General features: G+C 42.7%; 1 protein-coding gene across 1 annotated transcript in view; it reads right to left on the bottom strand.

The window, feature by feature from the left end:
* Positions 1–1,491: 1,491 nt before the first annotated feature.
* Positions 1,492–14,639, bottom strand: part of GDF11 (growth differentiation factor 11) — a 30,922-nt gene continuing 17,774 nt past the window's right edge. Inside the window, exons 2-3 of the mRNA XM_035103919.3 lie at positions 9,621–9,994; positions 1,492–7,786 (exon numbers count right to left, since the gene is read on the bottom strand). Of these exons, the coding sequence (XP_034959810.1) occupies positions 7,406–7,786; positions 9,621–9,994 (755 nt within the window). The 3' untranslated portion in view covers positions 1,492–7,405. The remainder of the gene's footprint in view (positions 7,787–9,620; positions 9,995–14,639) is intronic.

Below are 14,639 nucleotides of genomic sequence, written 5' to 3' on the forward strand. Positions count from 1 at the left end.
AAAATGACTATATGGCACGATGCATGCTATAGTGGCATTAGCTTTCCTCTCAGAATCCCAGTTTCCCCTCATCGGCAGCCAGTCTCAAGACAGCCAATGGGTTTCCATCTGGAAAGGCTGAGATGACAGCTATGCATGTCCCACATGCAGGACTGGAGTGAAAAGCTCTGAACTCTTATTTTTTTATATTTTAATTTTTTTATATATTTTTACATTTTTATTTTGTTGTTCAAGTGCTGTGTTTGGTCATGTGATCAAAACAAACAAACAAAAACAATCTTAACCAGTGAATGGCCTTTTGGTCATGTGATTTAAAAAATACTTTGCCTGTGTCACTGTCATCCTCAAACTCATTTCTTCATTTCATACCCACAGGCACATGCGCTCACATGCACACACACACACACACACGCACACTCATACACCCCTATGACATTTATGCACAGTAACATCAACAAAAAAGTTAATAATAATAATATACTTGTAGGACTGATATTTACATGCATACATCCAAAAATAGCCATGCCTGTTTGCCTTTTGTGAGTCAAATTACCCAAAGCAAAATACTATCCCATCAAAGGAGCCGCTAGTAGCAGGTGAATTGGAATTATCTTTCTAGTTTAGCACCATTGGGCAGTAGAAGGGTAGGGTGGGGAATCAAACCACCCAAATCCCAGAAAGAAAGCATCCATGTTTCAGGTGAGACCTCCCCATCTACGTATTTTGTGTACCGTACTTAATGGATAGGCTACATTAATGTTTAACAGGAAAAGAACAGTAAAATGGACTGTATCATTGCAGTCCTAAGCGCACTTACCCCAAGGTAAGTATTGCTGAACATAGCAGGGCTTATTTCTGAATAAGCGTTCATGGGATCATGTTGCATGCCTCTCAAAACAATCCTTAAAGGCATTTGTTCTACTGGGACTTTTACCTCCACATGTGAGATTCAGGAATAGATTCTCCATCACTCTTAAGTTTTCTTCAGTAACCAGATACTCTTTTATCAGGAATGGGGAGCCTTTGGCCCCCAGGTGTTAATGGACTACAACTCCCATCATCCTTGACCATTAACCATGCTTGCTGGGGCTAATAAGAACCAGGAATCCAACTATATGTGGAGGGCCCTCGGGCCCCTATGTCTGCTCTAGATTAATGAGGTACACATTAACCAAAACACAATGAACTGGCCTTGGTAAAAAATAATAATAGAGAGGTTATGAAGAAAATGTTCTCCAGTTATCAGCCATTCCCCCAGCAATCCCTTCTGACCATAGTCTCTGTGATGTACAAATGCATTTAATGAGCTACTTGTAGGCATATCCCAATACAGTGATTCCATCCCAATACAATTAATTGCATACTCTGTGTTAACCCTAAACTTCAGCTATTTTCTGCTAATCATTTTGAATGTCTGCTGTTATAACAAGTTTTTAAAATGTATCCTGTTTCTCTACTGACTATACAAGCAAGTCACAGCACTGAACTGTCTTTTGGAAAACTACACTGCATTCAAAAATAGACATTTGGAGATGTCCCATTGGAAGAAGCCCAACTCCTAGGGATCCAATTTGACCATGATCATCTCAGTTTTCCACAATGATGTGTATATATCCCTCCACCCCCTACAGCTGAGCAAAGCCACCAACAGGAAATTATATTTAATGAAAAATTGTTTTGTCGTACACTTCCCCCCTCTGCGTCTCGCAACAGGGAAGAGTTGTGTAGTGCAAAGTATGTGGCCCTGTGCCATAGCAGTTCAACTAAGAACAACTTCTTAAAGCAAGATTAAAATTAAATATCTGATAACATAACAGCAAAATAAACCCTGACTGGTCTTGGCAGATTTCAAACTGGGTTCTAGGAAGGAGCATTTTTGCGGAGCATTTGTTGCGATGGTCCTCTCTGAATGGAGATTTTGTGTAATAATATCTGCTAGATATTAGATAGCTGAGTGAGGTAATATGCCACAGCAATGAGGATTATCACCTTGATTTGTGCTTTTCCTATCACAGATTAACAGTCATCTGCATGTTATTGTCAAATTCCTTTTTCAATTCAAACATTCTTATTTCAGTCCCGGAAACAAAACTCAAGCCTGCTTATTGATTTTCAAACAAACTGCAGAACTATCTTCCTACTCTGTTTTTATAGAATAGTGCCAGATATAACGGTCTGAGAGTATGAACTGCTAACCTGAAATCTCACTCCTATACACTTCCCTCTTTTCAGCTTCCAACCACAATTCCTTCTAAAACAGTAACAGAACACATAACTCTGTTTTATGCATGACATAAAACCAGTGATGTGGCCACTGCAACTGAATTCGAACTCATGTTCTACTTCTTTTTATACTTCCATAAGCAGAGAGGCAAGGGGCTGGTAAACAAGAGTTGCAACAGAATACTAGCTAGAATTGCCTCCTGTACACTGTAAGACCAGTTCAAGACCCCCTTTGCTTTCTAAGTATGAATAGATCTGCTCCACTTAACCGTGGGGAGGAGTTGCAGGTGGCCACGTGGCTACCCACTCTCCTCCGGGGCGGGTGATGAAGCCCCGCGTTGCGCGGAGGATCCCGGCCACGTCAACGACCAGCCAGCCAATCCACTGGCTGGGCGGGCATGGCCGGGACCCATTTAAGTGGAGGAGTGAGCCGGAGAGCTTTCTCTCGGCTCGCTTCCTCAATCTCCCACCCTCCCTGCCTACTTGCAGATTTTCTTAACGGGCCTTGCTATGGACTTCGGTTGGTCGCCGTTGAGGGGCCTGGTAGGAATTTTTCCACTTGGCAAATTGGCATGGTCCATTTGGTTTTTGCCTACCTCGTAGCAATCGTCACAACTTTGTAAGGTTTTTGTGGTTTGGCATTGGGAGACCTTATGATTGGGGGGAGGTGTGGCCATCACCTGCCCCTTCAAGCTTAAGGGTATTCCGTTAAAGGAATCTGGGGGTGTAGATCTTGTCCAAAGCCTGGGGCAGGGCTAGGGCCATGCCACGACCTCTTCGGGAATACCTGGAGGAGCTCAAGTTGGTTTGCATCGACGGGGCTCGCTCTTCCGGTTGTTTACCCTTACCGCTCCCTGCGCCATATAGTCATATAGCCATATAGTCATATAGCCATATAGGCAGGAGTCATATAGTCGGGTCTATTCAAAAAGTAATACCGAGTTTCTCAAACCCATAGTTCTTTATCAAAGCCAGTGTTATACATGTGTGTATCATATATCAGTAGTAAGTACACTTCCCTTCCCTCAGCTTTTTATTCTAAATATATTTTACTTAATATGAAACTAGCAAGATATGCCCTTCATATTTCTGATATTCTCTTTTGTGATGCTTGGTGGCACACTATGAAGGAAACTATAATTTAGTTTCTGTTTTTTTTAATCTAACGATCCACCCAAAATACAAGCTGCAGAAAAAGGAAATTAAGGTAACAAATACAGCATATTGAGAACTTAAATGCTTTGGAGTCACCTGAAAGAATCCAGGTGACCCCAAACCATTGAGGAACGAAGGATTCCTGGCTTAAATCCAGTCATGGGCTTCCATCTGCAGAGCTGCTGCTGTCCTGTATATACTTAAGCTAGCTAGTTCATTTGCACAATGTGGTTAATAAGTTACTGTAACTTAGCATATGAAAAGGTAAGTATGAGTGCTTTGAAAAAGAGTGAAGCGCTTCAGTCTATAAGTGCTAGAGGGGGCAGTGTAGCGCAAAAAAAAGAGCTGATCTCTGTGCAACCTTGAGCAAGGGACTGTTCCCTTTTTTTGGATTTTAGGGTTTAAACCCATGAGAAGTGCTAAGATTTTGCTTAGCTAGGGCAGCATTGAACTCCCTAGCAACAGGGTAGAGGCAGGGTAGGGAGTTAAGATTTTCCACAGCATCTCATCCTATGTACCTTCATCCAAGCCTTCATTCAAAGTTTGCCCAACATTCTGGTACCCTGTAACTTCAGATCAGGAAGGCAAAGATTCCAGAGTATGTATCGACCTACAAAAGGACCAAAATTTGTCCATACAAGAATTTAACTGGGTGGTGATGTACACAGCTTCTTTAATACAATAAGTGCTAGATTTGGAAAGGTGGTAATCTGTAGGGTGAATTAGTTCCTGGTGGTCTAATCTGATTCTTTATCCATCACATCCATAATCGGTATATCTGTGAAAAAGCAACTTCAGGAGAAGTCGAGTGACATAGTTTAGCTGCTTTCATGCAACAGAACAGCTGTAATTCTGGCAAACAAGTTGATGGTTGGCTCAAAAGAGTCTTGCTAAAAAATTTGAACAAACACTTGGCTCCAGGGTCTGCTACAGACTCCCCTCCAGTCCATCACCCCCACACCCAGGTTCCAGACCCATGACAGAAATTTCTGAAGGGTTGCATCATGCCACACAGCAGCTCGCTAGACAGCCCAAGCAGAGAAGTGGAGAAACAAGCCGTAAAGCAGCAGGAACAGCTGAACTCTGGAGAAACAGGGATTCTGATTTCATACTGTCATGAAAATAGCAGAAGGGAAGTAAAGACGCCACAATGGTATGAGTAGTCTGAGCCTGACTGTTCCAGTTTGGCGCAATAAGGCATTGTCTTCTTCAGAGAGAGAATTCTCATTTGCTCTTTCCCCTTCCTTCATTAAGCAACTGCAAATTCTGCACCTCAGATTTATTGGAGAAATTATGAACAGCCTGCAGAAGCAAACTCTTGCATGAATAGAATAGAATTCATACTTTGATCTCACAAATAAGTCTACTTTCCAAATGCCATAAATAACCTGGGCCACCTATTCACTATAAGAGCTTTCCTACAACTAACATTTTCCCTATTTGAATCCAGAAATACTTCTGCAAGAAGCAGAGTTCACTATATATGCCATTTCATCTGCCTAAGTGCTTCAGCTTTTGAGAACAATATTTCAATGGCTCCTTCAGTCTATAATTTGGCTGCTTAATTGAACAAGTGAGTCCCCCCCCAACAGACTAGATTCAAACTTTTGTCCCATCACAGATGGAAAATTTACAGGGAATGGTTGAATTGTGGTGACACTCAAACAGCAACGATTTCTAATTCACATAGGATGTGAACCACTAACTAATGGGCTGCTCTTTTGGTTCCAGATTGCTGTGCAGCATTAGTCACTTGGACTGAAAATCCACACTGGAATCAATACCTTGACTCCACATTTAGAGCCATTATAGGTAACACCACAATTACCAAGACCTTATACTCCCCTAAGAGCTGCTCCTATTTAAACTTTTATATCCTCCTTTGATTCTAAGAATCGTAAGCCATGGATATGAAATCCATTATAACCCAACATCTTCCCAAGGCTGTCGACTAGAAGGAGGCCAGTGACAATATCTACAACCAATTTGGCATTATCAGGTAACTTACATCTGTCTGGGGACATCAGTGTAGAGGCTCCAGCAGGCATTCTATCTGACCCTTCTATGCCAGTTTCTAAACCTAGAAATCAAGCTCAAATATGGCATTTGCTAAATGGCCATTGTTTGGCCAGTGTTTCATCATCTGAAGAGCAATTATCTCCCATCTGAGTTTCAACATACTATTGAAAAAAAGTAACACCAACTCTGGATTAAATACATTCTGTGGCATAAAAATAATTGGAGACCATTGCATCTCTTTTTATGAGTTAATGTATAATTTCCCTATGTTATCTTGGGCTTTGTTGCCTCAAATAGTAGGAAGCAGAATTGCACTGTGTTTCTTGTTTAGGGGAAAGGAAGGTCACACTGTAGTTTCATGAAAGGCTATAGACAGGTTAAGGATCTACATAAGTGCATTTTAAAATAAAAAGAGCATTGATACAACAGTGAAGGGTGAAAAGGGGCCAGACACAGCAACTCACTCATGCGACCATTCAAAGACTGCTGTGTTATTAAGAACTGCCTAGCATCAACAAGCCATTTTTCCCAGAGATTGGGAACTTGCGGTCCTTAAGATGCTATTAGACTTCACATCCTATCAACCTCAGCTGACATGACCAATTGTCAAGGATGATAGGAGTGGTGGCCCAACATCATCTTGGAGGGACACATGCTCCCCATTCCTGCTCTAGCCATTAGAAACAATTCTTGCAAGTAGCCAAAGCATATTTGTGTGTCTAGTTCAGTCAGCAAAGAAAACCATTAGTCCTATATATACATGAAGTGGGGGGGGGGGCCTTCATCACTGAAACATTAGACAAAGGTTATGCTTTAAAGGGAAGCTCCAATGCAAAGAATGATTCAATAAATAAATGAAATATTTCTCCTCTACTGCATCTTTGACAGACTCCTACCCTGCAAGTGAAAACCCTCGGTGGTATAAGTCAAATTATGCCAGAGGAGTAAAAGGGGACATAAATCCTTTGTCCTCACATGAACAATAATCTTTTCTCCACTACTTCGAAGATGAACTTAGGTTAAGTACATGTTAAGCTAACAGCAACTTCAAATTCAATGAGTTGAGTTTACAGTTTCCTAAGGACACCAACACTGAAGGATATCAACTTTGAAGTGGATAGTGTCAGTCTGCATGAGGGATACTGAAGCTAAGGAGGTGGACTTACACCCAAGGCAGATGGAATTAGATTTTTTCTCCGATTGGACAGCTCCTCCAAAACCCATCTAAGTCTACGGACTACACTTCTACTTCATCACCTTGGAACTATGCATCACAGAAGAACATTGCAAGTGGACTCTATTTTCCGTTTCTTCGGCGTCTCCTATCTTTTAAGGGAGTCTGTCTCACAAAAGGCAGGCAGGTTCAGCAACCCTCAAAGTCCCACATCATATTCACCCTCCCACCCACCCCCCAAAAATGCCAAATATTCCCCAAGCTGGCTGGTCCCTTTCTCTGTCTTTCTTCATCTTAATACAAAATATTTACCTCTTTTTCCCTCTTTATCTCTATAGCTCCATACAACATTTTATTTAACTTAACAATCACAATCTAGGAAGCTTTCACTGTTTGTAAACGGGTTGAAGAGCCTCTCTCTTTCTGATGAACTTTTCCCACTTTGTAATCATTTTACTCTCAAACTGAGAGAGAAAGGGGGGTTGGGAAGAAAAACAATACCAGTAAAAGTAAAGCTTGAGCAATGATGGGTCAAACAAAGGGTTTTGGAAGAGAAGAGGTCATTTCAGATCTGCCTCAGCGAGGAAAGTATTGATCCAAGCCAACTCATTCACTCTCCAGTAACGTGACGTCTGTTTTGATTATTGCACAGTGCATGATGTCACTTCAGAGATTTTCATTACAATTCTATCCATCTTGTTCTTTCCCCACAATTATTTTCTCTTCGGAAATGTTTTAAAATGATCAGGAATGGATTCATCAGTGTCAGGATGCATCATCGAAGCAGGAATCCAGGGGGATCATGAGAAAGGAGTGACAGGACAGGCAGAAGGTTTAAGAGCATCCACACCTGTCAACAACCATGCCAGGGATTTTGCCATAGATTATCTGCTGTTTGTCATTGAAGTACAGCATGTTGATGGGGGACATCTTGGTGGGTGTGCAGCAAGGCCCTGCTGAGCCCCGGGGATTGGCCTGCTGCACCAGATGGGTATGAGGATATTTCTGCATGAACATATACTCGCACTGGCCTGAACAATAGTTGGCTTTGTACCGCTTGGGGGCGATAATCCAATCCCAGCCGAAGGCCTCAAAATCAACAGTCAGTGGGTAGCGGCAGCAACGGGACTCAGTTGAGTGCTCATCACAGTCCAGTCCCAGGTTCCTCCGGGACCGTTTGTTGTTCTCCAGCACGCGTAGCTCCATGAAAGGGTGCTGGGGGTGGGAATGGAAGGGAGAAAACAAAAGAGTTGCGTGTTTATGTGCAATGTCTATTTACCCACATCACAGAGACAGAGATAACTAGCCCCATAGCAGAAGCCCAGCTCACAAGGATAGTTTTGAAGCACCATTTCCATTAATTTCCATTAATTATCAACCCACCATTTCCATTAATTATCAACCCACAACCCATCTTTCCAGCCCCATCTGTCCTCTTGCTCTGTATATCTTTTAAAACCATATATTTATCTTCCCTAGCCATATCCCAGCTCTGTCCAGCTCGAGTCCTTATCTGTCCTTCCAAGACAAGCCATCTTTTCTCCAATCCTAACAATACTTATCACAGCGTACAGTAATTTATCCAATTCCCAGTAGGAGCCTAGAGTATTGCTTTTCCCCTTTAGAAAGCCAGGCACAGGCTAGACCACATGCAGCTCTCTCTCTCTCTCGCTCTCTGTGTGTGTGTGTGTGTGTGTGTGTGTGCGTACTTTCCTTTTTAAGAAAAAAGTCAACAAGAGAGAATGCAATATATCGGCTGCTGACCCATCACCTACTGCCAGAAAAAAAAATGAGGTGCACAATCTGACAAGAGAGACCAAGAGATCAATTTGTAGGTAGTGGGTGATGATGTGAAATAAAGGGAGCTCCATAAGGAATATGTGCATGTCTTTATGTGATTTCCCCCCCCCTTTGTATTTTTATTACAAACCATCTGCATATAGCAAAGTTTCAGTTAATCAGGAGTGTTTTAGCAGAGTAATTATACTTAACAGAATAAGCTTCAAGGGACAAGTAAGAGATTAAAGATAATAAAAGGGGAAGGGGAAAATAAACGAAGAAGTTATATGGATATATTTTTATGAAGGAAAAATGAAAAAAAACCAACCTTGAACGTTATTTGAATCTCAGTAAATGACTAAGCATCTGTTTACATGGAAGACTAGCTTAAGGCTAACAGAGTAAGATTGAATCATGGAATGTATGTATCCAATAATCTGTAACATGCAATCTCCTTCAGAAAATCAGTGAATTAAGATGCCACTTCAAAATGTGATATCCTGCCAATAACAAATATTTTGCTGAATTCTGGATATTTTACAGGAGGTGATCTGAGTGTTAGTGAGACTTCAGAGCTAGCATAAATAGGAATTCAGCTGTCTTAAGTTACATAATGTTCAGCCTTTGTGAAGTACAGAAGGTAGATGGTGGCTTTATCTGTTGGAGAGCAGTGAGAGTTGTGCAAGTTACCTTAACATGGTTATTCCAGACCTGTTGGTGGGCTATTTACACAAGTGGAGGCCAGTAATATCAAAACGTACAACAATTTTGCTGTTTATTTAAAGACCAGCTAAGTGAGTGAGAGATGCTCGCAAGTAAGACTTAATACTATGATTTGGCATGCAAGCACATCCCTACCCTACGTGCAGTACAATAGTATTACAGCCCTCAATGAACTTGTAGGAGGCAGGAGGAGTTACAACCAAGAGGACAAACCAATAGGTATGGAAGGGAAAGCACTTCCTTTCTCCCAGTACAGCTTCCCAACATGTAGCTCACTGGTAGCCCTGTACGTTTGCAACAAAACAGTGAATCAGGGGCACTGGGGCCATCACTAGTTCTGAAAGACTGCTTCTTCTACTAATCTTTCACTTCAGCACAGCTTACTGTAATGCTACAACAGGGAACTGAGGCATGTTTTTCAGTTCCTGACGTCAGCAAACACCTGCAGCTTGGGTGAGCTTTGTGGGAAATGTATTTCTTTGGCCTCCAGCTCTACGTTAGGGGCTAGGATGGAGAGAGAAGAAAAGTGGTGCTCCTATTTACCCACCAGGCCTTCAGCACCAGGCCCAAGAGAGGTGACGGCCAGGTCATTGCCATTGGGATCAAAAGCGTTGATCTCGATACCCCAGTTGTTCTGAGGCTGCTTGAACCAGTTCTGCAGTACATGCTTGAAGTCAATGCTCTGCCAGTGGCCAATGCGGGAATTCAGGTCAATCTTGAGTGAGCGGATACGAATATGGCGGCTCCCATCCTCCGTCACTGGTTTGAGACGCAGGATCTGTAGGTAGACCGTGGAGGTATGCTGAACAGGCCGCAGGTACACCCACAGCTGTGCCTTTACTACCTTGGTGAACATGATCTTGGGGCTGAAGTTGAAGAAACAGCAGTGCGGGTTGCCTTCAATCTGTACCACAGGGTCCGCTGGCAGAGAAAGACAGAGAGAGAAGCAGTGAGCAGAAGTTCTTCACAACCCATTTCCCAGTGCTGTGGTCAGGGGATTCTGCCTAAGGAGCCATTCACACATCTGTTTATCACATGTGTGTATGAAAGTACTTTCTTGTTGATTGAACACAGTGCCTGTCAGTGGAGGTAGTCTTGTATACAAATAGGATGCCCTCAACTGGTTGTGTAAATCAGCCTCAGGTACAGTGAATATTAAACTCTCCAGTCAGGTAGTCATTTTTCAAGATACAACTCTCTATAGATCTGAAGCTAAAAAATTAAAGCAATTAAGAGACCCCCTTCTTGCATATCATAACAAATAAGGGAAGAATAATGAGATACACTGATTCTCAGTGGGAAAATTGGCAGCCATGAAAATGAGACACTAAAATCAGGGGGCGGTAGGGTCAAAAGGGCTTGGGTGAGAAGGGTCAGCGACCATTTCATGTAGGGGCTCTGTTCCCACCCCGCCCTGCCCCCATATGTCGGCAGAGCACACAAAAGTATGCCCCACCCCATTATGCCCCCCTTCCACCCTCTTCTGGGTCCAAAAGGACTCATACATTGGTGATTATGTGTCAATTGGATGCATCTAAAATGGCACTACCTTATGTAAAAAATGTTATGCAGCCTAGTAAAGTCAACAGCCTTTCGGTGGACAGAAACTACCGTACTTTTTCTAGTTACTTCTCCTTTGTAGCCATTCCCATCATTACTGAGGATTCCCCACCCAGGCATCCCCAAACTTCGGCCCTCCAGATGTTTTGGGCTATAATTCCCATCTTCCCCGACCACTGGTCCTGTTAGCTAGGGATCATGGGAGTTGTAGGCCAAAACATCTGGAGGGCCGCAGTTTGGGGATGCCTGCCCCAGCCCTTCAAAACTTATTTTCAGGAGGGGGGGGGTATTTACAAACAATTCTTTACAATCGAACCCTTTCCAATAAAATATTAATACCAAGAATAAAATGTGCATCACAGGAAACCAAATCCAAGTGGGTGTGAACATGGTTAATGAGAACAACCAAAGAAGTTATCAAAGGCAAGAAGTCTTCCTTCGGAAAATGGAAATCACACCCAAATGAGAGCAAAGAGGAACACAGGCTTTGTCAAAATAAATGCAAGCAGACAAGAAAGGATGCAAAAAAAGGAAAGAATTCAAAGAGCATCTATCAAAAAATTAAGTCCAGTGATAAAAAAATTATATAAGCAAGCCATACTAAAGCTCAAGCCTGTTTTGGCACTACCATTTTTCTCAAGGCTACGTTGATCCACCAGTTTTTATCCAGCACTGTTCCAACATTGTAAACTTCTTGCCCTTTCTCCCTTCAGCACTCCTTTCTTAAGGATGACTTCAACTAACCTTTACTCAGAGTAAAGGTAAAGGTAAAGGGACCCCTGACCGTTAGGTCCAGTCGTGGACGACTCTGGGGTTGTGGCACTCATCTTGCTTTACTGGCCAAGGGAGCCGGCGTACAGGTTCCGGGTCATGTGGCCAGCATGACTAAGACGCTTCTGGCGAACCTGAGCAGTGCACAGAAACGCTGTTTACCTTCCTGCCAGAGCGGTACCTATTTATCTACTTGCACTTTGACATGGTTTCGAACTGCTAGGGTGGCAGAGCTGGGACCGAGCAACGGGAGCTCACCCCATCGCGGGGATTCGAACCGCTGACCTTCTGATCGGCAAGCCCTAGGCTCTGTGGTTTAGACCACAGCGCCACTCAGAGTAGGCCCACTGAAATTAGTGGAGCTAAGTTTTTCACGGCCATTAACTTGAATGGGTCTACTCTAAATAAAAGTTAGTTTAAAACAACCCTTTGTAGCCACTACCAGCCACAGGTGTGATGTGCCAGAATGTTTGTGGGTTTAAAAAAAAATCTCACAGGACCATAGAAAGCTAACTTATACCAAGTCAGATCGTTGGTCCATCTCACTCAGTATTGTCAACGGTATTTCGCAGGGAAACACCAGGGATTGAACCTGGGATCTTTTGCATGCACAGAGCTACAGCCCTTCCCCTCAGTATTTTTTTTAATAAATGACTACTCCTAAGTCTAAGGCTTCATTTTGGAACCAGATTTTTCTACTACCTCTTTACTGTTTTCATAGGGTGGCATTCAACTGATGCACCCCATCAGCAGAAGTCCTATGTAAGGACTTCCATTTGCAAAATGGGGCTTCCTCCCCCCATGCCCTCCCCCCTAAAAATGGCTTGCAGATTCAAGAGCACCCCTAGAACAGCAAGGAGAGGAGATTGTTCTCTCTGGCAAGCTGAAATGCTTGCCCTGGTCAAACAATTCCCTTATCACAAAATTGAATTCCTTCAATAGTCAGCCCGCCACTCACACAGCCCATGACTGATATGGTTTATTATTATTAATTATTATTATTATTACTACTACTACTACTATTATTACTATTATTATTATTTCTTAGACTTCTATAGCTCCCTTCATCATAAGATAGAATCATAGAATCATAGAATCATAGAGTTGGAAGAGACCACAAGGGCCATCCAGTCCAACCCCCTGCCAAGCAGGAAACACCATCAAAGCATTCCTGACAGATCTCAAGGCGTTTCATAGAATAACATGATAAAAACAAGTAAATAAGTAAAACAAAACAGCAAACAATAACCCCCTCTCTCCCACAGACACATTTAAAAGGCTATAGAATATTAATCGGCCAAAGGTCTGGTTAAAGAGGAACGTTTTTGCCTGGCACCTAAAAATACGGTATATAATGAAGGCGCCTGGCGAACCTCCTTGGGGAGAGCATTCCACAAATGGGGTGCCACTACAGAGATGGCCCGTTCTCGTGTTGTCACCCTCCGGACCTCATGTGGGTGAGGCACAGAAAGAAGGGCCTCAGGTGATATATGTAGCTTTAGGTCACCTGTTAAGGGCTAGCCCTCACAAAGCAGCTTATACAAAGCAAATAATAAAATATAAAACAACCATTTCAAACCAACTGCTTAGGGGTTTGGCCCAACTGGCCAGAATTTGCCTCCTTTCAGCTCCACACTCTTTTCTCAGTCAGGCCCCTCAGTGCTAATAAGGCTCAGGCATGGGGGCTGCCTTGCAGGATTTCCCTCACCTTTTAGCCTCAGTACTGCTGCTAGCCAGCGGAACCTCTCTGCGCCACTGCATTTGCTTTCCTTCCTTTAGTGGCTCACTCACTGTGGCAGTCATAGGCACAATGGAGAGGGGTGGCCAGCTCCCAGTCCCTCTCCTCTCCTCACCAAACAGGTGCAGTGTCACAGCACAGCAAGAGCCATCTGCTATGACCCCAAGGGGTCTCTCCTGGTCTGTTCAGACCCCATGAGTGCATATTTGAAATTAAGATTTCTTGTGCTAACATGCATCACCTTACATTCATTTTCACTGACTGACTGACTGACTTACATGAATGACCAATAGTTTAAAAGCATATCTAGCTTTTCTGATGCAAAGTAGAGTAAACCTTGAATCCAAGAAATATACAAGGTTCTGTGTATTTTGCCTCCTAAAAGGCCGCAGCCTTTTGGGTTCTGCATTCTACAGTATCCTGCAAAAGAGTACACAGGGCAGCTATCAGGACCTTCACATAATCCTTAGCGTAGTTAACGGTTGTGTTTAAGTAGAAGCTACTTATTTGAACACAGGCTGATTCCTGTACCTTTTTCTTGTACAACCCTAGAACCCTAATCCTGCAGAAAGCCATCTAATTAGATTTTAATTTGGTCCTGATTGGTTTTAAGGAGGTAATTTAATTATTTTTTGATTTTATACTGATGTTATATATTTGGTGTTAGCAGCCCTGATCCCGGTTTCAGCCAGGGAGGATGGGATACAAAAAAAAATTGATTATTATTATTATTATTATTGGTTTTTTCCCCAGTTTTTTAGTCTCAACCTTCTGATTTCATTGTACCCATTTTGGTTTACTCCAAGCTCAGCTGGAAGAATGAGAAACCAGATTGTCATTTTGGAACCTCATTTTTCTCCTACTGAAGCTTAGGCACCACTGCAACACGTCCCTTTTTATTCTTTCGTTTTCAACTATGGGTAAATTGGTAGTCTGATGTTGAGGGAGTGTTCAGCTGATGTTAGTTAACCTGCTTCTTCAAACATAAAATGAATATTGTATGAATTGTTAAATTCTTTCAAGATAGAGACTTTGTTTGGGCTCCAGTAAAAAGGGATGGTTCCTATTCCAGACTATCGGAACTATTTCAATGCTGAGCCAAGGACAGCAGTCAGAATAGTGTGTGTGTGTGTGTGTACGCAGTCCTCTGTCCACTTCAGTAATACAATGTGTGACAGGGCAAGAGATTGGAAAGAAGACAGCCTGTCTTTGACTTGTGTGTATGTCTAGAGATGGAATTACTTAAGAACTAGATAATATAAATGGGCCCAGTGGTGACTGCTAGCCATGCTAGCAAGAATTTCAGGATCCATGTTAGCCATAGTGTCTCTCTAGCGGCTAGCTGCTGGGGTGAATTTTGCCACTGCCGCCTGCCAATAAGCTTTTCCACGCATCTGGTGAGTCACTGACAGAGTGCAAAAATGTTAACTCGGATGCACAACTGATCTGACCCAGTGCATGGTACTTCTTATCCTTGGGATGAAGGCAGAGAAATTA

Source organism: Zootoca vivipara, chromosome 2, assembly GCF_965207765.1.
Source record: "Zootoca vivipara chromosome 2, rZooViv2.hap1.1, whole genome shotgun sequence".
Taxonomy (NCBI): domain Eukaryota; kingdom Metazoa; phylum Chordata; class Lepidosauria; order Squamata; family Lacertidae; genus Zootoca; species Zootoca vivipara.